This window comes from Barbus barbus (genome assembly GCF_936440315.1).
Source record: "Barbus barbus genome assembly, chromosome: 27".
Taxonomy (NCBI): domain Eukaryota; kingdom Metazoa; phylum Chordata; class Actinopteri; order Cypriniformes; family Cyprinidae; genus Barbus; species Barbus barbus.
The window spans coordinates 29,890,242-29,916,206 of NC_136755.1; the positions used below are offsets into that span (position 1 = coordinate 29,890,242).

At 37.4% G+C, this 25,965-nt stretch overlaps 2 protein-coding genes across 2 annotated transcripts; one reads left to right on the forward strand and one right to left on the reverse strand.

Annotated features, from left to right (window-relative positions):
- The first annotated feature begins 6,788 nt into the window (after positions 1-6,788).
- Positions 6,789-9,706, forward strand: tnfaip8l2a (tumor necrosis factor, alpha-induced protein 8-like 2a). The gene is made up of 2 exons (XM_079380903.1): positions 6,789-7,201; positions 8,437-9,706. Exons 1-2 carry the CDS (start codon positions 6,884-6,886, stop codon positions 8,677-8,679), a joined length of 561 nt encoding a protein of 186 aa, XP_079237029.1. The 5' UTR covers positions 6,789-6,883; the 3' UTR covers positions 8,680-9,706.
- A 706-nt stretch (positions 9,707-10,412) lies between these two features.
- vps72a (vacuolar protein sorting 72 homolog a) lies at positions 10,413-17,335 on the reverse strand. The gene is made up of 6 exons (XM_079380947.1): positions 16,979-17,335; positions 16,380-16,532; positions 15,140-15,251; positions 13,570-13,749; positions 12,103-12,247; positions 10,413-11,112 (listed from the first exon to the last, which is right to left on the reverse strand). The coding sequence occupies exons 1-6, from the start codon at positions 17,093-17,095 to the stop codon at positions 10,710-10,712; spliced, it is 1,110 nt and encodes a 369-aa protein (XP_079237073.1). The 5' UTR covers positions 17,096-17,335; the 3' UTR covers positions 10,413-10,709.
- Between the last annotated feature and the right edge of the window lie 8,630 nt (positions 17,336-25,965).

Consider the following 25,965-nt stretch of genomic DNA (forward strand, 5'->3'; position numbering starts at 1 on the left):
GTAAAGTTCACTCTGTTTGCAAGCCTCAGCTCACTATAAACACACGTAGCACTTAGTAGCATTAAAGTGTCACATTATAATAATAATCCTCTCCTGATGGTAAAGACAACATCCCTCCATCTGCTCTTTTCTTTATTTCTGTTGTTTTTCAGGGCAGATCAACACTGGGAGGAACTGCCTTGTCTTCCTGTCGCCCCATTCCCACGTCCTGCTTCAGTCCCATCCTGACCTTCGACCTGCGGATTTCTCTTTGTCCCTAAAAAGACACACACACACACACACACACTGGAGCGAAGGCGGACGGTGTGTGTTGGACACGGAGCATGTCTTTTCTGGAAAATTAGCTGTTATTCTGAAGAACACTCACAGACACAAATATCTCTGTGGATCTCTGGGGATTCAGAGGCCTTAGAGATTTATTCCAAATACCACCATTTTCTACATGCAATTGAGCAGTAACACACTGCTAGTAAAGATTTTGATCACCCAAAATATTTTTTTTAGTCTCAATAAATGTTTTTTTGTGTAGTGGAGAGGAGATTTGAATTTTGAAATTTACAGTATGTATTACAATGCACTCTTATCTCAAAAGACTGCATTGGATGGGTTAAATGCAGAGCAAAAACTCAGAGTAAGGGTCAGCATACTTGGCCACAGGTCACTTAAAAAAAAAAAAAAAAAAAACATAACATAACTCTGTATCAATACTTGTATCATGTTCTGTAAATATGCAGTGAAGACCATGCATGTTTATGTATATGAGTGCGTGAGTGTGTGTGTCTGTGTGTGTGTGAGTGTGTGTGTGAGAGAGAGAGAGTGTGTGTGCGCTGCCCTCTACAGGACAATAATAGGCAAAACTATTTCATTAATATTGCATATTTCATGCACAGTGGTCAATCAAATTGTTTTACATACAATTATTTAAGAAGAAGAGAAAGGTAATAAAAAATAAATAAAAATAATGATTTTTAAAAAAAAGACAAAAAACATTGGATGATGCACTGAATGCCAAAATTGAGGGTTTGAGTCCCAGGAAATGCATAAAACCAGAAAAAAACAAATGCTTTGAATATAATGCAAGTGGCTTTTGATAAAAGCATCTGCCAAATGCATGAACATAAGCAATATATAGACAGTATATAATAGACTATATAAATTTGCTATGAAGTTATGGCAGTTTTTGGGTTAACGCATTACAAATAACATGAATTACGTAATAATCAGATTACTTTTTTCAAGTAACTAGTAAAGTAACATTACTTTTAAATTTACTGTACAACAAAATATCAGTTAGCTTTTCAAATAAGTAATGCACGTTACTTTGTTTCCCATTTATTGACTGACGCCTCTCCTGTCACTGTGTTGAGAGACATTATGAGTGAGAGACAGAGACTCTTCCTTCCGCCTGAGGATTATTCATTTCACTTTTGTCGTGAAAGGGCATTTACAGTTGCCAAAATATAACCTTTAGGTTTTTTGTTATTAAACACAAATAAGCAAGCTCAGCCCATGTAAAAAAAAAAGTAACGTAATACATTACAATATTGCATTATTCCATTAAAAAAAAGTAACTCATTGTGTTACTAAGTTACTTTTTATGGAGTAATGCAACTTTGTAATGCATTAATTTTAAAAAGTAACTTTCCCCAACACAGATGGGGTTACATAGATACAAAAACATACTGAATATTATGGTGGTTTTGCATTTTGATAACAGGTAAGTAATGAAACATCTGTGATGATCCATCCAGTCAATAATCTCATCTCTTCTCTTCTCTGTCAAACAGGAAGTCTTCAGACAATTCTTTACACCTGCACTTCCTGCTGGTAACAGTGTAATAATCGGTGTGTTTCTCTCAGTCTGCCATCTCACACTCACACATGGGTTTAGGGCAGGTTTCAATGTCAAGTCTTCTTTGCAGTGCAGAGAGAAACACTAAAGGTTGTAATGTTGCTGGTGCAATATGCAGAAACACCATTTACAACAATACAACAGTAAATACAGCAGGACAATACAAAATAGAGTGCATTTCAGTTCATGAATATATTAGTATGCATATATAAGTATGAATCGGCACAACACAGGAAGTTGAACTAACAGGAAGAAAAATCACTGCTGACTTGCAATTCTAATAAAGTCAACACAGCCACACAACAGACCGATTTCATTAGTCACAACAGAACAATATTAAACAGGTCATTTCATTCAGATATTGCTCATACATTTTCCACATATTTTCACATACTTAAAACACCCTAGCAACCATATAGTAACTACTTGATATGACAGAAACTGCACATTTACCATTTAAAAATATTTTTACAGTGTATTTGTCTAATCTGAATGGCTCCGTTCTGAAGCCTTCAGCATGAACTAGACTAGAGCGTTCTGGAAAATTAAGTGTTCTTCCACCCAGCACCATAAAACGAGAGTTAATTTAAATGTAATTAAATATATAATTAAATATATACATAAATTGCATAAACACCTATAAGAGACATTTCAAGCATCAATGATTAAAATGATCTAATGTTTCTGGAAGAAACCATTCACACTTATATTTATACTTATATCACTCATACTGATATACTCTTACAGCAGATCATGTTATGGAATACTGTTTCCTGTATTGGAGGCAATCTGAATGAAACACAATCCTGTTACGCAGATTATAAACACAAACAACAGTCAAAGTGAGCATGAATCAGTTTATGAAACTTTGACTTTGCAAGAGACTGATTACTAAAGGTGACTAGTGTAAGAAGCATGATGCAATATGAGGCAATAATACATTGACTGATTCTGTCATCCTGTTAGATGTGTGTGTGTGTGTGTGTGTCTGTGTGAGTTCTTTCTGGAAACGGATGTAAACTCAGTGTGTCAAGTACTGACAGATGTACTCGAAGACAGCAACACAACAGCTAAACACACTCACTCAGCAACAGGTAGGATGATTCAGCAGGTGTGTGTGTGTGTGTGTCTGTGTGTGTTTCTGCTGATACAAGATATCTGCTGGATAAAAGCATCTGCTAAATGACTAAATGTAAATTTGTTTCATTTTCAGAACCCCCCAGCAACTGCATAGCAACTATTAAGAACACCCCAGCAACCGCATAGCAACTAGACCGCCAGGGTCATATACAGATTTCCTACAAACCCGATTCCAAAAAAGTTGGGACACTGTACAAATTACGAATAAAAAAGGAATGCAATAATTTACAAATCTCATAAACTTATATTTTATTCACAATAGAATATAGATGACATATCAAATGTTGAAAGTGAGACATTTTGAAATGTCATGCCAAATATTGGCTCATTTGGGATTTCATGAGAGATACAAATTCCAAAAAAGTTGGGACAGGTAGCAATAAGAGGCAGGAAAAGTTAAATGTACATATAAGGAACAGCTGGAGGACCAATTTGCAACTTATTAGGTCAATTGGCAACATGATTGGGTATAAAAAGAGCCTCTCAGAGTGGCAGTGTCTCTCAGAAGTCAAGATGGCAAGAGGATCACCAATTCCCCCAATGCTGCGGCGAAAAATAGTGGAGCAATATCAGAAAGGAGTTTCTCAGAGAAAAATTGCAAAGAGTTTGAAGTTACATCATCATCATCTACAGTGCATAATATCATCCAAAGATTCAGAGAATCTGGAACAATCTCTGTGCGTAAGGGTCAAGGCCGGAAAACCATACTGGATGCCCGTGATCTTCGGGCCCTTAGACGGCACTGCATCACATACAGGAATGCTACTGTAATGGAAATCACAACATGGGCTCAGGAATACTTCCAGAAAACATTGTCGGTGAACACAATCCACCGTGCCATTCGCCATTGCCAGCTAAAACTCTATAGGTCAAAAAAGAAGCCATATCTAAACATGATCCAGAAGCAGGCGTTTTCTCTGGGCCAAGGCTTATTTAAAATGGACTGTGGCAAAGTGGAAAACTGTTCTGTTGTCAGACGAATCAAAATTTGAAGTTCTTTTTGGAAAATTGGGACGCCATGTCATCCGGACTAAAGAGGACAAGGACAACCCAAGTTGTTATCAGTGCTCAGTTCAGAAGCCTGCATCTCTGATGGTATGGGGTTGCATGAGTGCGTGTGGCATGGGCAGCTTACACATCTGGAAAGGCACCATCAATGCTGAAAGGTATATCCAAGTTCTAGAACAACATATGCTCCCATCCAGACGTTGTCTCTTTCAGGGAAGACCTTGCATTTTCCAACATGACAATGCCAGACCACATACTGCATCAATTACAACATCATGGCTGCGTAGAAGGAGGATCCGGGTACTGAAATGGCCAGCCTGCAGTCCAGATCTTTCACCCATAGGAAACATTTGGCCCATCATAAAGAGGAAGATGCGACAAAGAAGACCTAAGACAGTTGAGCAACTAGAAGCCTGTATTAGACAAGAATGGGACAACATTCCTATTCCTAAACTTGAGCAACTTGTCTCCTCAGTCCCCAGACTTTTGCAGACTGTTATAAAAAGAAGAGGGGATGCCACACAGTGGTAAACATGGCCTTGTCCCAACTTTTTTCAGATGTGTTGATGCCATGACATTTAAAATAAACGTATTTTTCCCTTAAAATTATACGTTTTCTCAGTTTAAACATTTGATATGTCATCTATGTTGTATTCTGAATAAAATATTGAAATTTGAAACTTCCACATCATTGCATTCTGTTTTTATTCACAATTTGTACAGTGTCCCAACTTTTTTGGAATCGGGTTTGTAAAAGAATTTGCAGATTTCCTCTCAGATCTATTGGTTAATGTTGATAAAGTGCTAATTGTCGGAGATTTTAACATTCACGTTGATAATACAAATGATGCGTTAGGACTTGCGTTTACTGACCTAATAAACTCTTTTGGAGTCAAGCAAAACGTCACCGGGCCCACTCATCGTTTTAATCATACGCTAGATTTAATTATATCGCATGGACTTGATCATACCAATATAGATATCGTACCTCAAAGTGACGATGTTACTGATCATTTCCTTGTATCTTGCATGCTGCGTATTACTGATATTAGTTATATGGCTCCACGTTATCGTCCGGGCAGAACTATTGTTCCAGCCACCAAAGACAGATTCACAAATAACCTGCCTGATTTATCTCAACTGCTCTGTTTACCCATAAATACACATGAACTAGACGAAATGACTAGCAACATGGGCACTATCTTCTCTAATACATTAGAAGCTATTGCCCAACTCAAATTGAAAAAGGTTAGAGAAAAACGTACTGCGCCATGGTACAACAGTTATACCCATTCTCTCAAGAAAGAAACTTGTAATCTTGAGTGGATGCACTGTTACGTCCTCTACAGTCAAAAATCTGGGTGTTATATTAGACAGCAACTTGTACTTTGAAAATCATATTTCCCATGTTACAAAAACAGCATTCTTCCATCTTAGAAACATTGCCAAGCTTCGAAACATGCTCCCTGTTTCTGTTGCAGAAAAGCTAGTTCATGCATTCATGACCTCTAGACTGGACTATTGTAATGCACTGCTAGCTGGTTGTCCTGCATCTTCAATAAACAAGCTACAGATAGTCCAAAATGCAGCGGCTAGAGTTCTTACCAGGTCAAGAAAATATGATCATATTACCCCAATTTTACAGTCTCTGCACTGGCTACCTATTCAGTTCCGTATCATTTACAAAATATTATTACTTGCCTATAAGGCCCTAAATGGTTTAGCTCCTGCGTACCTAACTTGTCTTCTACCACGCTACAATCCAACCCGCTCTCTAAGGTCACAAAACTCTGGACTTTTGGTAGTACCTAGGATAGCAAAGTCCACTAAAGGAGGTAGAGCTTTTTCACATTTGGCTCCCAAACTCTGGAATAGCCTTCCTGATAACGTTCGGGGTTCAGACACACTCTCTCTATTTAAATTAACATCCCGTGGTAACTAGGAATTACACAAATTTCAGTCTGGATCCAACCCTTAATCTGAGATGACCTAACACCTGAGAAGAGAAGAGATGATGCCAACCGCTCAGAGGACCTCAGAGGATGCAACCCTGAAACAACACGTCGAACTACCAAATTTTGCTATAAGTTTGATTGCAACATATAATCATTGCTGTTAATAGTGTTCAACGTCTGTTTGATTGTCATTAACTGATTTTACCGTACATTTCTGCCATATGTACATCAACTTGACTTAGTCATCACTGATAAGCTACAACTAAATATATTGTAATATATATATCCTGTAAAGCTGCTTTGCAATGATTTGTCTCGTGAAAAGCACTATACAAATAAACTTGAATTGAACTGAACTACTCCGAACACCCCAGCAACCACATAGCATCTACTTACAACACCCTAGCAATCTTTCATGAACTGAACAAATCACATTCCAGACAATTTTAATCTGAATTCAGTTCCGTTTGTTTGTTAAATGTGAATCAGGAAGAATGATTGAGATACAGACTAATCAGATCATGTGATCTAGAGAGAAACTGATGAGAAAAGTCTGAGTTTCGACTTTCGATTGCAAACTCTGGAAGCTTTCCATTTAATCTCATTCTTGATTTTTTTACACATTATGTTTGAGGTTGATGTGAAGTCTAGACGTAATGTCTTTAGGTCATTTTGTGTTCTTATTCTCACAATATTTCAATGCTCTGAATGTTATAAAACGTCTCTGGAAAAGGAGATTTGAGTCTGTTGAAGTGTGTGAGAGAGACAGAAAGCAGAAGTGACATATCTCCTCCGATCGCACCGTTTCCTCTCACAGTTACACAGCGGAAGACGCCACTTCCTCAAAAAGACACAACACACTCCTCGCAAACACCTCCGACTGCACGACGCAGGTAAACACACACGTCTGTGCTCCGCTGCCATCGGGATGGAGGCATTCAGTTCGAAGGACATGGCCATGAAGGCCCAGAAGAAGATCCTCAGTCACATGGCCAGCAAGTCGGTGGCTCATATGTTCATCGATGACAACAGCAGCGAGGTTCTGGACGAGTTGTACCGCGTCTCCAAGGAGCACACAGGGAACCGCAACGAGGCCCAGAAGGTGGTGAAGAACATGATCAAGATTGCCGTGAAGGTGGGGGTTCTGTTCCGACACAGCAAGTTCAGCGCGGATGAGCTGAGTGTGGCACGGGACTTCAGGAAAAAACTCCACCATGGAGCCATGACGGCCATCAGCTTCCAGGAGGTACAAACACTCGCATTCATCAGTCGTATTTACATGCTAACGGTGTATTAGGATTAATCATCAGCAGTACTACAGCTGATAGTCTTAAAGTTCAGTATGTGCGTCATCCTGCAGAGTTTGTGGTGTCATTTCACATCAGCCAGGAAGAAACCACTAAGAAACCATCAACAGTAATCTAGCGGCCACATATGACTACTCAGAACACCCTAGCAACTACATAGAACACCATAGCAACCACTCAGAGCACCCTAGCAACTACATAGCAACCACCCAGAACACCCTAGCAACTGCATGTTCCAAGTAACAACCGCATAACAACTACTCAGAACACCCCAGAAACTACATAGCAACTACTTTGAACACCGCATAACTACTCTGAACCCTAGCACCCTAGCAACCACCCAGAACACCCTAGCAACTGGCAACCACATACCATTTACTCTGAACAACTCTACAGAACACCCTAGCAACTGCGTAGCAACTATTTAGATCACCCTAGCAGCCACATAGCAACTACTTAGGACACCCTAGCAACTGCACTGCAACTATTTAGCCCTAGCAAACACATAGCAACCAATCAGAAGATGCTAGTGACTTTGGCTCTGGCAGGAACCATTTATTTTATTTTTTTATTTATCAGAATATGTGAGCAATCAGTGACTGAATAATATAGTTCTAAAGAGCTTTCAGAACACAGTAGCATGCTAAAACCACTCAGATGATGTTCGCAATCGCACAGCAACATGCCACCCATGTTTTCATCAGAACATGTAAAAATGTTAATTGATTATTGATTGATTATTAACTTTTTTTTTCATCTTCAGCTCTCTTTTTTTTTTTTTAATGGAAGCCCATTTCCGCCACTGAATAAAATAAAAATAAAATAAAGATAATTGCAACTTTTTCTCTCACAATTCTGACTTTTTTTCTCAGAATTGTAAGATACAAACTCGCAATTGTGAGGAAAAAAAAAAAAAAAACAGTCAGAATTGCGAGATAAAAAGTCACAATTACCTAATTACCAATTAGGCTTAGTTTTTCTGCAGATGCTCTATTCTGAAGAGTTAAGAATAAGGACTTTTATTTTGAAATGTCTCAACTATGCAATGTGCAGAAATGTACAAATAAAGTAAAAAAAGAAAAGAAAAAGGTTCCTCCTTTTGGAGTCGCTGTGAATTAAAGTGTCTGCTAAATGCATGAATGTGAATGTATAATATCGAGTGTGTGTGCGTCAGGTGGAGTTCACCTTTGATAAGAACGTGATGATGGAGCTGCTGGTCGAGTGTCGTGATTTACTGCTGAAGCTGGTGGAGAAGCAGCTGACGCCCAAATCTCTGGACCGCATCAGACACGTGTTCAACCATTACTCGGACCCGGAGCTCCTCACACACCTGTACGACCCTCAGGGCACACTGTGGCCCAACCTCAGCAAGATCTGCACCGGCCTGAACCGCATGATCGAAGAGGGCAAGCTCTGAACACACAGAGAGAGACGAGCTGGACTCAAAGACTGGACTTCAGAGCTTCTGCACCTGTTCTCACAGAGATGCTGAGCTCAGGGGAGCAGCGAGACGCTCCTGAACGCATCCCTCGAGTCTGATTGGGCGATTCGCACTAAACATGTCAAGAACACGTGCAGCTCATATTTCATGCTTCAAAATCAGAAGAACTATTTAAAGGGACAGTCCACCCAAAAACAGCATTATGTCATCTTTTACTCACCCTCATGTTATCGAACGACTGACTTCTCAGCTAACAGGGAACGTTGTCAGAATGTTATAGCAAGGTTCTCTCAACGTTACGAACTCGCACTCTTCCAGTAACGTTACTAGAACGTTCACGCAATGTTATCTGGTCTTTAATATCGTTCTCAAAACCAAAACATTATTTATACATTATTAATGGAGCGTTTTTCTGAAACATTTGGTTTCAAACATTAGAACATTTAAAACGTTAACGTTAATGCAAAATCATAACATGAAACGTTCCCTAATGTTTTCTCTAAAGTTCACACAACCAAGATTTTTTAATTATTTTTTTTACATTTTCAAAATACTGGAAGTTTGGAAGGTTCAGAAAACATTCACTTACAGAAAATACACAAAATAAAGAGTTTTTTGTTCAGAACATGAAAGTAAATGGGGTCCAATAAAATACATTTAATGTTCAATAGTCATACGGTTTTGGAACAAATATATAATGACAGAATGATCGTTTTTGGGTGGACAATCTCTCGCTCGAAAATTATGTTTTGCATAAAGAAAATGAATCCATTTTAATATGATTAGGTTTTTGTTTTTAACATTATTTTCATCCATGAATATTACCAAATAGAACTTATGCAACGCTGGATTTTATGCACAGTTCTACAGTATTCACCAGTAAAATAATTCATTACTGTTTTGGTGTTTTGTTCAAAAGCAGCAGTATTAGAGACGAAAACAGAATGGAGTATCTGAATGGATTAAAGTTTAACAATAAAGTGGTTTTATTTCAAATATTCTCTACTTAAGACTTTTCTTCAGCTCTGTGATCTTTTGATATGATCTGGTCTTATCTTTTTGGCCCCGGACGTCATCTCGGTAATTTAACTTCTTCAACTGCAGATCTGAGAACATATTTTAAAGCTGAAATGTGTTCACCCTCGGGCCATATGAGATGTAGATGAGAAATGTAGCATTGCATTGCACTTGATGTCCAGTGGATGCTCTGCAGTGAATGGGTGCCGTCAGAATGAGAGTCCAAACAGCTGATAAAAACATCACAATAATCCACACCACTCCAGTCCATCAGTTAACATCTGGAGAAGACAAAAGCTGAAACTAATCCAGCATTAAGACCTTTTTAACTAAAATATCATAGAGTCCATAATCCATAATAACACTTCCTCCAGTGAAAAAGTGCATCTGCTGTTGTCTCTCACATCAAAATCCAGCCACATATTTGTTTAGAGCTGTTTTGCCTTGTAAACGCTGCTTGATCTGCAGATTTCTCTCTTGATTCAGACCAGACCACTTTTTCACTGGAGGAGGTGTTTGGACTCTCATTCTGACGGCACCCATTCACTGCAGAGCATCCATTGCTGAGACACATTTCTACAAACCTGATGAAGAAACAAACTCATCCTGATCTCTGACTGCCTGAGCGTGAGGAAATTCCAGCACATTTTCATTTTTGGCTGAACTCTTCCTTTACCAAGAAAATGCAATGAGAAAGTGATCTTATTTTATATTGACTTAAAATAACAGATTAATATGCACGTTTAATATGAAAACACATTTGTTTTGCAAGATAAGTACAGAAATAAGAGGTAAACACTATTGAATTCTTTATTGGACTGAAAAACCTAGAAAAGTACAAAAATCACGACAAACGAAACCTTATTGTAAAGTGCTCATTCTGACAGTTTTGGATCACAACAGCTGAATTTACCAACAACAACAACAACAAAAATGTGGTCAAACACATTCAGACCTGAGTGATGTGGATTGAAGCACTCAAAAGCAGTCTAGGTGGTGATTACGGTCTGTTTGACCATGGCTTTCGGTCGCACGCTCTTTGCGGCTGCTGCCGGCGAATCACTAACATCACTGTTTCCACTGAAGTGTCCAGAAGCGTTGGGAAAACCGTGCGCTGTGACGTATTTCTGGTAAGCCTCGCGGATGATGCGGAAGGCTCGGGCGTTGGCGTAGGGGATGTCCGTCACGGGGTCGCGATACAGCGCGGGTTTATGGGTAACGGGACACACCTCCTGAATGGGCTGGGCGGGGCTGGAGCGAGCCGACGCTGGGAAGGCGGAGTTAAACGCCTCATCGTCACTGAAGGTGATGTAAGTGCGAGAGCACAGAGACCCCGCCCCCTGTGCAGAGGATGAGGAAGTGGGCGTGGCTTGGGGCGTGTCCTGGTCCAACCTATAACAGGAGATGAGACCTTGTTATAAACATTGACTACGTTTACATGGACATCAGTAATCTAATTATTTACCTTATTCTAAACAAGACAATATTATGATTAAGGTGTTTATATGAGTTGCTTTTAGAATATTCATGTTCCTGTTTTACATGTTATAGTACATAGATTTATTAATGGCACACGTCTGATTCTTAATCAGAGTATTGTCTTAATTCTGTTAAAATCGGAATATTGAGTACGTTTACATTGACAACAAAATTCCAAATCTGACACGATTAAGACCAAACTCTACCACGCAAACAGAGATTTTTGATTACCTTAATCCGGCTAAAGTCAAACTCGAAGTAAACACAAATGTGGAGTATTCCTATTTAATCGTATTATGGAAGTACAGTATAGACATGTACACAACTTAATCACACTATTACCGTAGTGTAGGACTACTAGAGTAAAATTACTCAATATTACAAATTCATGTTACTGATCTAATTGTGAATTGTGCATTTCTGTTTCTTGTCTTTTTGTATTTTATATATATACACACATACATAAATACATATATAATATATATAGAGAGAGAGAGAGAGAATGTCTATATTTCACTATTATTTACTATTTTCACTCTTTAATTACTAAAATTAAAAAGAAATTGTCCCTAGCTCAATTTAACAGTCAAAATTCTTAAAGTGATTTTTTTCATACTACCTAACAGTACTTATTTTAAACGTACTTCATTTTAGAAGCTTTTGAAGTACAAATATACTATTCAGTTTCTGTCCATCTATCTTAGTTCAGAGTTTAACAAACTAGAGTTTGTGAGTTGATTAAAAAAAAGCTAGTTATTAGCTAAATTCAAAAATAGGAAAATAAAATTAATCCAGCTTTCCAGGAACAAGTTAATGTTTTACAGTAATAGCAATTTAGCATAACAAACCAGTTCCATCTAACCACACCTATTATTATTAACAGTTCATTAGGTATAAATGTACCCTTCCACATCCACGTTCTCCTCCTTCATGTGAGCGTCTGGGACCAGCGGCATCAGCACTGAATGATAGCGAATGCTCGGCCCTTCAAAGCGTCTCTTCTTATGAACCTGCTTCTTCTTATTGGCCTCTAAACGCTCATAGTTTTCTGAAAACACACACAGTAATGTGAACACACTCATAATTAAATACTGGTGTTATTCTGGAAATCTGCTTTTGTTGTTCCTTTATTAAAAGGGGGTGAGATCCTACTATATTAGATAATTACAGACCAATTTCAAAGCTCTGTGTTTTATCAAAAATTTTGGAAAGCCTTATTAGTGAACAGCTGACTTGTTTGAATGCAAACAAAGTGTTGTCTATTAATAAATTCGTTTTTGTAAAAAGCTTTTGGCTTCTCACCTGAGGCCACAAGAGGGCGCATCGAGCAAAATATTACTAATCCACAGTTCTTCAGAGCAATAGAATAAAACGACTATCTTTGAAAAAAAGTGCATAATGTTTAAAATAATGTTTATAAACCATTTATAATTAAGCTGCTTAAACAATTAGAAACAAAACAGCATCATGCATGTACGTACAGTATAATACAAAGGACCAAAAACCAACCACAAAGAGTACTTTTTCGATTTAAAAACATGAGATGCAGGAAAAACCGCCATAAAGTCTTGAGACATGTTTTTTAAAAGTTGAACTTACATTAATTTTAAATGGCTTTCTAAACATGCAGCTAAAAAATGCAATAAATGTGCAGTGTGTAACAGCTCTAAGTGAATCAAAACATCCTACAAAGTTTTAAATCTGAAAGTGCACCGTGTATAAAGTTATTGTCTCTCAAAAGAAAGAGTCGACTCTGAATCACTGAAACGAGTCGTTTTTAAAACGAATCCCAAGCCGATTCATCTTGAAACATTAGCATATTCCCCGCCCACTTGTTGGTCTTTTCAGTTGGTCTGAATGAAAATGCTAATTCATTCTTTGCCACTAGGTGCCGCTTTTGGAGCGTTAAAAGCTCACAAACACTGCTTTAAATCAAATCGACCAATCACTGCAGATTAGCGTCATGCAAAGGAGGGGTTTGGAAAAATGAATCGTTGAGCAAATCGTTTGGGAGTTGTTGAGCAAGTAAGGTAAAAATGAATGCATATTATAAGACAACGAAAGTGTTTTTGACCTTGCATGCATGTCAACCTGGTGTTGGGGACTCCTAAAACCAAAATATGAACCTTTCATAAACCATAGGGGCACTTTAAAATGCAACGACACTTACATTGTCATCGTATCTTGTGCACCACTGATAAGGCCGTCTGGCCGTCTTTTTGCATTTCGAATGTGGATATTTATTTTAAATTCGACGAATATTCTAAATTATTAATTTTTTTTTGACAGCCCTAGATAGAGAGTTAATTTCTAGTTAATTTTATTTAAATGATGTCAGTGGTGTAATGTTGTGAGTGCTGTGTGTGTTACCCAGTGATCTGAGGTTGATCTCGGCGGTGAGTTTGGCTTCAGCGAGCAGCTCGTCTTGAGTCAGCACTCGTTCGCTCCGAGCTCCTCTCCTCTTGCGCGGTGCCTCCAGCTGACGCTCCTGTAGACGCTCGTTCGTCTGCCGCGTGTGCTCGCTCGTCGACTTACGCACCGACTTGCGCACTGAAACACACAAACACAACCTTATCAAGCTGCTTTAATACACAAAACACCTCGAAAAGATCAAAACTTAGCTGTTTCACACTCAATCTACTCATGTCTTCTGTCGTCTGATTGAGAGTTTAGAGTGTTTTATCCAGTAAAAGATCTTTTAGTGTAATTGTAGAAGCGTCCAGCTTCAGCGGCTGCTTCTCGTGTCAAATCTTGACTGATTTTATCAAGTAAGCGTCAGAATAACTGCAGTAATATCTCCAGATGAACTCTTACTGGACTGAAGCAGCTCAGCTTTACTTGATTCTCCATCAATCATTTTCTAGAAAAATCAGTGCGTCTCAAATCTGATCATCAGGATCTTCTGAGGAGCGTTTGTTTCCAGAAGCTTTACTTTCTCTGTTCCTCAGCGGAGGAATGATCTTCATCTCACATCTTCTGAGGAGCGTTTATTTCTTCATCTCTCAATCAGCATTGCATTATATGTTTGGATCATTTACATCTCATTTTACGAAGACATATTACTGGAAAAATCACAGATATTTAGATTATTTTATGTCAGTATCTGCTGTACTGTTATACATATCTCATTGATTTACATTAAAAGCATCAGAATTTCATATTAATATCAGCATCTGCAGGAAATTCATATTTTTGCTCGGTTTGAGTGTCTATATAAAATTAAGTTTGTTTTTTGCTTTAGTTTTAGTTAACTATAAAATCATGATTTTTTAAAAATATGTCTACTTGATTTTAGTTTATTGCCACATCAGCTTCACAGGCTATTTCATGGCAAACAAAGATTATACGTTAGAAAAACACAGTAGTACAAAATACAAAAATTAAATAAAGCAATTATATAACAAACTTTTGTACATAAAATTCCATAAAAGATTCTTTAAATTTACTTTTGGTAGAAATTGTAAAAGCTTTTCTGGGTCAATCTTAGAAAACAAGTCCTTAAGAGTTTGTCCTGATAATAACCTTTGTCTCATGACATTAAATATTGGGCTAAAAATGTCTACATTACTTTTATTTATTTGTTTTAGCTATTTTAGTACATTATGTTGAGATGAGAATACAACAACACAATGCTTGATCTAATAAAATAGTATATCAATTAAAACGAACTAAAACTAAAACAATAAAAAAAAAAATGCGTTACTTGAACAAAAAAAAAACAATTTCTGCTAGTTGCCAATGCAACATCTCATTTTCATTTACTTTAACTTGATTACAAAAATAACTAAAACTGAAATAAAATGAATACTAAATTATATAGACATTAAAAAGATAAAAATAAATGGCAAAAACACACAAAAATTTAAATGAAAACAGAAACAATAAAAACAAAAACTAAATCAAAATATGAATAAAACTACAGTGCATGCATGTGCCTCACTTTCTCCAAACTCCTGCAGCTCTTGAATGGTGCATCTTTCAACTTTGGGCCGTTCAGTCTTTATTTCTTCAGAAACTCGCTTCGCTTTGGGCTTCGAGACCTTCAGCGGCTCCTGAAACACACACACACGTTAGTCACGCAGGAGCAGATGTGTGTATGTGTGTGTGTGTGAGAGAGAGTGAGTGAGTGTGTGTGTGAGTGAGTGAGTGTGTGTGAGAGTGAGTGAGTGAGTGTGTGTGAGAGTGAGTGAGTGTGTGTGAGTGAGTGAGTGAGTGAGTGAGTGAGTGTGTGAGTGAGTGAGTGAGTGAGTGTGTGTGAGAGTGAGTGAGTGAGTGTGTGTGAGAGTGAGTGAGTGTGTGAGTGAGTGAGTGAGTGTGTGAGTGAGTGAGTGAGTGAGTGTGAGAGAGTGTGAGAGAGTGTGAGTGAGAGTGTGAGAGAGTGAGTGAGTGTGTGAGTGAGAGAGTGTGAGAGAGTGTGAGTGAGAGAGTGTGAGAGAGTGAGTGAGTGTGAGAGAGTGAGTGTGTGTGAGAGTGAGTGAGTGAGTGAGTGAGAGAGTGTGAGAGTGAGTGAGTGAGTGTGAGAGTGAGTGAGTGTGTGTGAGTGAGAGAGTGTGAGAGTGAGTGAGTGAGTGTGAGAGTGTGAGTGAGAGAGTGTGAGTGAGAGAGTGTGAGAGAGTGAGTGTGTGTGAGAGTGAGTGAGTGAGTGAGAGAGTGTGAGAGTGAGTGAGTGAGTGTGAGAGTGAGTGAGTGTGTGTGAGTGAGAGAGTGTGAGAGTGAGTGAGTGAGTGTGTGAGTGAGTGAGAGTGAGTGAGTGTGAGAGAGTGTGAGAGAGTGTGAGAGAGTGTGAGAGAGTGAGTGTGAGAGAGTGTGAGTGAGAGAGTGTGAGAGAGTGAGTGAGAGAGTGTGAGTGAGAGAGTGTGAGAGAGTGAGTGAGTGTGAGAGAGTGAGTGTGTGTGAGAGTGAGTGAGTGAGTGTGAGTGAGAGAGTGTGAGAGTGAGTGAGTGAATGTGAGAGTGAGTGAGTGAGTGAGTGAGTGTGAGAGTGAGTGAGTGTGTGAGAGTGAGTGAGTGTGTGTGTGTGTGTGTGAGTAAGTGAGTGTGTGTGAGAGTGAGTGTGTGTGAGAGTGAGAGAGAGTGAGTGTGAGTGAGAGAGTGAGAGAGAGTGAGTGTGAGAGAGAGTGAGTGTGAGAGAGAGTGAGTGTGAGAGAGAGTGAGTGAGTGTGTGAGAGTGAGTTGTCTGACCTTGTAAGCTTTAGTGACGACGCGGCTCTTTCTGCGTGGCGCATCGTCCTCCTGATCGCTGTCGGGCTCGTCTCCTTCATCGATGTCAAAATCACTGTCCACCTCATCTTCAGTGTCTGAGTGATCGCCTCTGTACTCGTCATCACCCGACTCCTGCTCTCACACGCACACACACGCAAGCACGCACACACACACACACACACACACACACACACACACACACACACACACACACACACACACGGAATGCAATATGTTATTGTGTTTTTATATTGACTACACACACATCAAAAATTATTCATGCACTTCATATATAAATATATAAACTAATATATTCCTGTATGTTTATCTTTTTTTTTTTATTATTATTATAAATATTTACCTTATTTAAATGACATTATATATGAATATAATTTTTTTATATATATAAATAAACATACACATTAGTAATATATTAACTAATATATTTCAGTATGTTTATACATTTTAAATGTATTAATATTAAAATAAATATGTACCTTATTTAATTAAATTATATATATAAACACATTAGTTATATATATATATATATAACTATATAGCACACATATAATCCTCACATCATTGAATCCTCCATAAGTGGTCTTGTAAAAGTCATCTTCTTCTTCAGCGTCCAGTAGTTTGGACATGCGGTTCCCCGCGGTGCTGCGCTGATCTCTGCTGCTCGCTAAACTCATTTCGACACTAATAACCGAGCTTAACTCTATAATAGCACTCTATTCGAGCTCTCTCTGTGATTACACCCGCAGCTGATGATGAGGGAAGTCTCGGGGGTAACTGTGCGCACTATAGCGCTTTACATTCAGAGAAATAATATCAAATCATCAAAGAAATCATGTTCAGAAATGAAAATGTTGAAACAGAAACGCTGATCACCACAACACGACGCTCGCGGAGAAACGTCACTTCCGGTGTTCACTTCAACAGTGACGCGCGCTGGACCGGAGGACGCACGCGATGAAAACTTTAATGTAATTCTAATGTGGACTTTAGACAGATGCACGGTTCACTGTAAGTCAGTGTCCGGTAATTATGGGAAAATACAAAAATCCCGTTTAACTGTGGCGTAATGCCCCCTGATTTATTATTATTTATTATTTAAGTGTTCTTTCTTGTTTTTCGTTCCTGTATCACATCTTTCAGAAAATCTCAAATATATCTCATATATATACTACACATATATTTGCTTTTATTTATTTATTTATTTATTTATTTATTTCAGGACAGGTCGGTCTGCCTTCCTAAATTCTCCTGAATGATTGAGTTTATGAACAGAAATATGAATAAGTGTTTAATCTTTGAGCTCCATAAGAGGGCAGCAAACCTCTGCAGAGAAAACAAGCACCTCCTCAAATATATGAGAACAAAAACAGGCCTATAATCGATCAATATCATTATCCATCTATGTGTCTTCCAGCCAGGATCTCTAAATTGCATTAAATGTCCAGGTTTTGTCTTTGTTTACCTGCTGTTTTCACAGTTGTTGAAGTTAATGAGTGAAACATGTACAGATAATAAAAGAGGACCGAGGAGACACAGTCAGGAGAAAACAAAGGCTAAATCTGGACATTTAGGCACTTTAGAAACATTTCGGTGGGGAAAAGGGCCACATGGTCCCCATGATGAAGGAGAACTGAGGTGTTTCTGTGCTGAAGTGTTGCTAGGATGCTTGTATTGTGTTTTTTGTGTTTTGTGTAGTTCATAACCCAGAGAAACTGACACATGAGCCGACGAATGTGTTCCAGCAGCATTCTGATCGTACCACCAATTCTGAGAAATACCATTTTACATCTGACCCCTAACTAAATAAACAGAACTAAAAATAAACTTTTAATTATTAAATACATAATTAAATATATAACATTTTTTATTAGGGTCGTCAAACAATTAATCGCGATTAAATAAATATATTTCATATATAAACGTAACATATTTTTCTGAAATATATACATGCATGTGTTTGTAATTATATACATAATAAAAATACACAGTACACACATATATTATGTAAATAAAAACTTTTATTTTGGATGCAATTAATCGCGATTAATCATTTGAAAGCACTATGTTTTTATTAAATATATAATAAAGATTATTAAATCATTATAAATCTAGTTTTGATCTTTAGTAGGCTATTTCTTTCACATTTGCATTTAGTCTAAACATACATTTTCTGTATATAAAGGGTGAAATTAAATATATTTTCAATTTCAAAATGTCACTGTTTACAACATAGATTTAGCATTTATATTTAAAATATAGTTTGTCCAGAAATATTTTTATTTATTAATGTAATTACTTTATTTGATTCAAACCATGCACAAGATGACCCTTTACTCCAGAATACATTGATAAAATATTAATATTTGATGTTTTACTGAATTAATTAATGCATGAACTCAAAAGCAGCTGTCAAAGAGTTATGACGTGCAGGATCTTTGCTCGAGCTCGAGCCTCTCTTCATGTACTTGCATTGAGATGAAGGGGACTGTTTTATTCACAATATTCTTGTGCGATTCAGCCACACACACCCTCAACTATCTCAGTCAAAGAAACAAACACACCTTGATCACGTAACAAAAGAAAAGAACATACCGGCACACATTTTTTCTGGGTCACTCAGTATGAACATGTTTTATATTTAATGCACAATGCAAATTCATTAACAGCATCTCTAATGCAAATCATTAACAAATGCTGCGCAGAATGAACATCTGATGAACGTCTGGACATTTGCTTAACTTTGTTTTAAAATAACTAGGACTAAAGGACTAAAAATGAATGAAAATAACAAAAGCCCACAAAAATGACTAAAACTTAAACCAAAATGAAAATAGGAAAGAAAAAAAAAACTAATTCAAAATAATAATAATACAACTGTTTAAAATGGATTACTGTTGTAATTAATTAAAACTAAATAAAAACAAAAATAACATTTTTGTTTCTTGAAATAAAATAAAAATGAACTGAAATGTAAAAGTAAACCTGTTTTATTTCTGCTTATTGCCAGAGTAACATTTCTCATTTTCATTTAGTTTTAAAGAACTTGCAGAACTAAAATCACTAAAACTATAATTGAAATAAGAAATATAAATAAAATGACAAAAATTACTAGAACTGTAACTAAAATTAAAATGAACACAAAATATAAAAATAAAAGTATATCATTTTAATTGATATAATTAATACACTTATTATTAATTGTATATATAGGCCTATAGAAATATTAATAATTCTAAATATTAATTAGACCTACGTCAATGATACTAAAATAGCATGATACTGCATACCATGACTGTTGTTGCTATAGAAACAAACATCAAATGTTGCATGAGTGAAATGCATATGATGGTCATTATGAGTCTCACATCTGTTGGTAACGCCCATCCGTAACCATGACAACAGTATGTGTTTATGGCATGTGACTCCACGCTCAGTGCATTCAGCATCACGATGAAAGCAGAAGTAGGAAGTGTAGAAACTCTTGATGATGGGGAGATAATCAGCTGATCAGACCACATTATCAGACGCTGAGTGATGCTTCTGAAGCCGGATCTGGATTTCAGGATGAGATCTGCTGCTGCTGCGTGTGAAGGAAAAATCCCCAGCAATACCAAATCTTAGAAATGAGGTTATGGTTACGGTTAAACATGAAAATATTTGGTGCATTTAGGTACTTTACTGTCAACGGTCCTGCTGGAATCCTGACCAATATGAGCCTAAAAAACCCATAAATCTATCTCTCAGGAGATTTAAAAAAGATTTACGTATTATTTGTCTTTATTCATGTCAAACACCTTACATGCACTTTTATCAACAAGTATAGAGCTAGAATTAAAATATAAACAATAAAATAGCACATATATAATTATAATAATTAAAAAAAAACTCCAGAGAAAGAAACATTTATGTAAATTTGAAAGTAATTGAAAGTGTTGAGAGTAGTGGATTCTCACTCAAAACTTTTACAATATTACAAAGTATAATGAATAAATTAATAGTTGTGTTAAAGTATTTTTATTGGCATGTAAAATTCCCATGCTTTTGGATTACACAGTTTTTATCATGAGCAAATTAATAAAGTTGGGTCATGAACTGCCTTTTTTATTATTTTGTACTGTTCTCTGAGGTCCCCTTATAAAATGATTTTTACATCAAAAAACATCATAATTGAGAAGTAATAGTCTATTTTCTGTCCTGTTGTACCCCCTCATCAGAACGCTCTGTTTGAATAGGCGTGGCAGACTGTAGACTCAGAACGCCCACTGCTGTGATTGGCTAATAGTTGTGTATGATTGACAGCGTACATTCCTCACAGATGGACGCTGATGTGATTTAGGTTAAAAATGAATAACTCAATACATATCCAATGATCTGTAAGAAGAGACAAAGGAATAATTATCTCGTAATAAAAACAGTTACTCACACTTGTGTGTTGCGACATTGCTGTCAGATCCAATATAGTCGCAGAGCATCATCTTTTAGTTTCAATCTTTCTAAAAAATCCTGCGTTGAATTGTGGCTTGTTTGTAAACGAATCCGTGGTAAAATGAAGTGAACAAAGGACCAAGTTCTTACTGTTTGGCACTTCACAGCGTCTTGTAGTCTTCAGAGCATCTTTATTGTTTGGACCTGCGCATTCGCCTCTCTTGTAAACAATACATGCGCGAATCGGTGGGCGGGGCTAAATAGGCAGTGATGTAGAATCGGTGGGTGGGGCTAAACAGGCAGCGAATCCGTGGGCGGGGCTAAACAGGAAGCAATGTAGAATCGGTGGGTGGGGCTAAACAGGAAGCGATTTAGAATCGGTGGGTGGGGCTAAACAGGCAGCGCTGTAGAATCGGTGGGTGGGGCTAAACAGGCAGCGCTGTAGAATCCGTGGGCGGGGCTAAACAAGCAGCGATGTAGAATCGGTGGGTGGGGCTAAACAGGCAGTGATGTAGAATCAGTGGGCGGGGCTAAACAAGCAGCGATGTAGAATCGGTGGGTGGGGCTAAACAGGCAGCGCTGTAGAATCGGTGGGTGGGGCTAAACAGGAAGCAATGTAGAATCCGTGGGTGGGGCTAAACAGGCAGTGATGTAGAATCAGTGGGCGGGGCTAAACAAGCAGCGATGTAGAATCGGTGGGTGGGGCTAAACAGGCAGCGCTGTAGAATCAGTGGGTGGGACTAAACAGGAAGCAATGTACATTACATTTACATTTATTCATTTAGCTGACGCTTTTATCCAAAGCGACTTACAATTGCTATATATGTCAGAGGTCGCACGCCTCTGGAGCAACTAGGGGTTAAGTGTCTTGCTCAGGAACACATTGGTGTCTCACAGTGGATTCGAACCCGGGTCTCTCACACCAAAGGCATGTGTCTTATCCACTGCGCCATCACCACCCCAATGTAGAATCCGTGGGTGGGGCTAAACAGGCAGTGATGTAGAATCAGTGGGCGGGGCTAAACAGGCAGTGATGTAGAATCAGTGGGCGGGGCTAAACAAGCAGCGATGTAGAATCAGTGGGCGGGGCTAAACAAGCAGCGATGTAGAATCAGTGGGCGGGGCTAAACAAGCAGCGATGTAGAATCGGTGGGTGGGACTAAACAGGAAGCAATGTAGAATCCGTGGGTGGGACTAAACAGGAAGCAATGTAGAATCCGTGGGTGGGGCTAAACAGGCAGTGATGTAGAATCAGTGGGCGGGGCTAAACAGGCAGTGATGTAGAATCAGTGGGCGGGGCTAAACAGGTAGTGATCTTCTTCTGCGGAGGCGGGGTTTATCCACAATATTACATCATAGAGTAAAACATTCCACAAGCTGTTGTTTTGGCAGACTGCCTTCGATATAAGCTGTTTTTAACAAGAAAGTTTTGAGTTCTGAAACTTACAGGATGTTTTTATAGTACAATGACCTTTTATATGTCAAAAGACCAAGGGAATTTTGGTTTCTCACTTCATGACCCCTTTATAGTTTTTTTCAAAATGCTTACACAGTTTTTGAAACTATGGCTCCATTTCTCAAAACTCTACACACAAAACCACAAACCACATAAACAACATACAAAACGTCACACACATCTTGCAAAAGCAAATACTTCTTTGAAAACTTTTCTAAAAATGGTATTTTTGTGTAGTAACTCTATAAAATAATTAGACACATACACGCCAAATTACACACAGATGTGAACAATGTAAAGCACTACTCTGGTGTGTCTTCTGCTTGTTCAGAGAGCAGTGAAGAACAGGAGTTTGTCCCAGCACTCACACACTGTACATGTACATATACACTGTATATACAGTGTGTATGAATGATGAATTTTACACAGTTATGTAACTGAACTGAATCAATACTGAACTGACTTGAGCTGTACAGGACACTATTGACTTGTTAGAGCTGTTTTACAGCAGAATGTGAATTTGATGCTGTTGTGAATCTGCTGTGAAACAGTCTATAATGTATAAAGCACTTTAGAAATAAAGCTAACTTTCTGACATGGCTTGTATGCATGTTCAGATAGATAGATACACACACACACACACACACACACTGAATATGCATATAAGCCAAGTCACTTTGTACAATATAGAAAAAGAAATGCAAAATTAGGAAGAAATTAAAAATAAGTTTTGATTACTAAGTGAACAAATGCTGTATGAGTGTTTTCTGTGCAGGTCATCAGTAAATGAGTGAGGCATTAAAATAGCACGGTTTCCCAAACTAAACAAAAGAGCTGTTAGTTTTGAATGATGTGTGTAATGTAGAGAGCTGTGTTTAGAGTTTTACAAAAAGTTTGTTTTACAATATCAAACTGAGTTTAAAGCATGTAATGTGCTTGTAGTTTTGCAGACTTGGTCTAAAGATTAGGTTTATGAGGGAATGGTTTCACTAAGTGTGTCTCAAGTATCAGTATATAATGCAATTAAGAAACCCTGTAATTCATTCAGGACCACTCTGTTCGAGAGCCCCCCCGATGCTGCAGTCACGCCGAGGCCTGCCTGAACTACGCTTGAGCTCCATTCATCGCTGAAGCAAGATGTGATGCATATTTGTCAGTCAAACATCAGTGAAACAGGTTACATTTCTGTAATAAAACTAATAAACTAAATGTGTTTCAAATTCATAAAAACAAGCTTTAGCTATATTTATCATCAATAAATCGAATTTGCTTGAACTAATTGAATATTGCTTGTTTGACAAGGAATTTAAAAACATACATATATTTTTAAGTGAATAAAGTTTTGCAAGGAACAGATTTCGGTGATTTGAATTTATGCATTATGAAAACATGAAATGTTGGATATTTTATATGGAATTAGTGTTATTTTAATATCTTTGAGATATTATTATAGTTTTAATTAATATTTTACATTTTCTGTTTTAATTTGTATTTTTATTGAACATTGCAGTAGTTCTGTTGCGTTTTGTCATTTTTATTAGTTCTTTTTTATTTTTAATTAATTCTGAATTCAGTTTTAGTTATTTTAGTGTGTTAAGTTTAACTCAAATAACGAGAACAAAAATAAAAATATTTTATTTCAGTTAAAAAAAAAAATATTGTAACTATATCATAACCCTATACAGTATAATTCAAATGCAGAAAAGTTTAATTCAGGCCTAAATATATTTTCGTGACAGACACAAACTACACACACACTAAATATCACTTGATTTAATTAAAGGTGGGCATGATTTCTGTCGTTGATTGAATGTCTCAGTGTGTGTGAGACGCAGATGTGAATGTGGGTCATCAGGTCACGCAGCTTTATTTCACTTCCTGTGTGTGATGCAGGGAGACCTGCACCTCGGTTGTTCTTCTGCACAGTGCAAAAGTAGATAATGTGAAGAATGATGAGGCTCATGACACAGGAGCCCACTGACGTCCATTATATAATGCATCTGACACATTCTTCAGATTGTCTGCTTTGGTTTCTACAGAAGAAGTCGAACAGGTTTGAGCAACATACAGGAGGAAATGATGGCATAATGTGCATATTTTCAGTTTTAGGTGAACCATCCATAAAAACCGCACATGAAACAGCTTATGTAACATCAAGAGCAGTTGGTAGATTCAGGAACAGGTTTATGCATAAAATAAGTTCATTACAACTGAATTAGGAAGAATCTATTTCAGTTTCTAAATTTGAAATGAAGGAAATAGAATAAAAATACATTTAATTTAATTTGAAGAAAAGTGTAATTTTTAACAATAAAAGATCAGTTTGTCACAGCAAGCTCTGAATGCTTGACATTTGAATCTAGATATTCATTACATATATCTTTATTAAAATTTATTAAACATAAAGATCCTTCAATGACGGTAAAGAACACCAAGAGTCAATTTTGTTGCTGTATTGAGTTTGTACAGCTAAATTAAAATTATATCTGGAGCTCAACCTATAATATGAATCTTGCTCAAAATGCACATATTTATTAAAGCAATGAATGAATTATAAAGTGTGGCATGTTTGGAAATATAATATTTAACGTAACAGTTTAAAAGTAAATGTTTAATGTAAATAATAAAAAGTTTGAATTTCATATAATAATTTATAAGGTTGACGTTTAATATAAAATATAATAGGAATGTTTAAGTGTAAAAGTTTCAAACGTTTAAATTTCAAATGAAATATAATAAAGTTTAAGTTGAAAAAGTTCAAGTTTAATATTAAATATGATAAAAAGCTAATTTTAATATAAAATATAATAAAAAGTTTAGGTTTTTGTTAAAAGGTTCAATATTAAATATTTAAAACATTTAAGTTCAATATAAATTATAATTAAACATTTAGGTTTCATATAAAAGTTTTTAACTTTGTTTAATATAAAAAAGTTAAGTCAAGTCACCTTTATTTATATAGCGCTTTTAACAATGCAAATTGTGTCAAAGCAACTGCACAATATCAAATAATTAAAAAGTGTCTGTGCAATCAGGTCGACGATATCGCTGGAAAGAAGCGTCCCCAACTAAGCAAGCCAGAGGCGACAGCGGCAAGGAACCAGAACTCCATCAGAGACAGAATGGAGAATAAACCTTGGGAGAAACCAGGCTCAGTCGGGGGGCCAGTTCTCCTCTGACCAAACGAACCAGCAGTTCAATTCCAACTGCAGCAAAGTCAGATTGTAAGGGCTCAACTGGTTCCAGTGGTCTTTCCCGATGGCTGTCTAAGTGGCGGGGTCCTCAATGGGGATCTGTCTCTGGCGCTCATCTAGGTGTCCTGGTCTCTGCTGACGTTCAGGGCTGTAGAGGTCGTCTCTGGGTGCTGATCCACCATCTGATCTGGATACGGACTGGATCTGGTGACTGCAGTGACCCTCTGGGCTGGATATGGATCGGGTCTAATATTAGCATAGATGTCAATCTTCTTACGATGTAACGAGTACATCATGTGTTATGGTGATATTGCAGAACCTTAATATATTTAACGTATGGCAAACTTTGTTAATTCTGTATGTTGTCTGAGCGTTGGCATCCTCTGAAGTCCTCTGAGGGGTTGGTATCATCTTTTCTCAGGTGTTCGGTCATCTCAGATCATTTAAGGGTTGGATCCAGACTGAAGCT

Coding starts and splice junctions, on each gene's coding strand:
- tnfaip8l2a (XM_079380903.1), top strand. CDS start 6,884: ATGGAGGCATTCAGTTCGAAGGACATGGCCATGAAGGCCCAGAAGAAG. Junction 7,202..8,436: donor CGGCCATCAGCTTCCAGGAG/GTACAAACACTC, acceptor TGTGTGCGTCAG/GTGGAGTTCACCTTTGATAA.
- vps72a (XM_079380947.1), bottom strand. CDS start 17,095: ATGAGTTTAGCGAGCAGCAGAGATCAGCGCAGCACCGCGGGGAACCGC. Junction 15,252..16,379: donor TCGTCACTAAAGCTTACAAG/GTCAGACAACTC, acceptor TGTGTGTTTCAG/GAGCCGCTGAAGGTCTCGAA. Junction 13,750..15,139: donor GCTGCAGGAGTTTGGAGAAA/GTGAGGCACATG, acceptor TGTGTGTTTCAG/TGCGCAAGTCGGTGCGTAAG.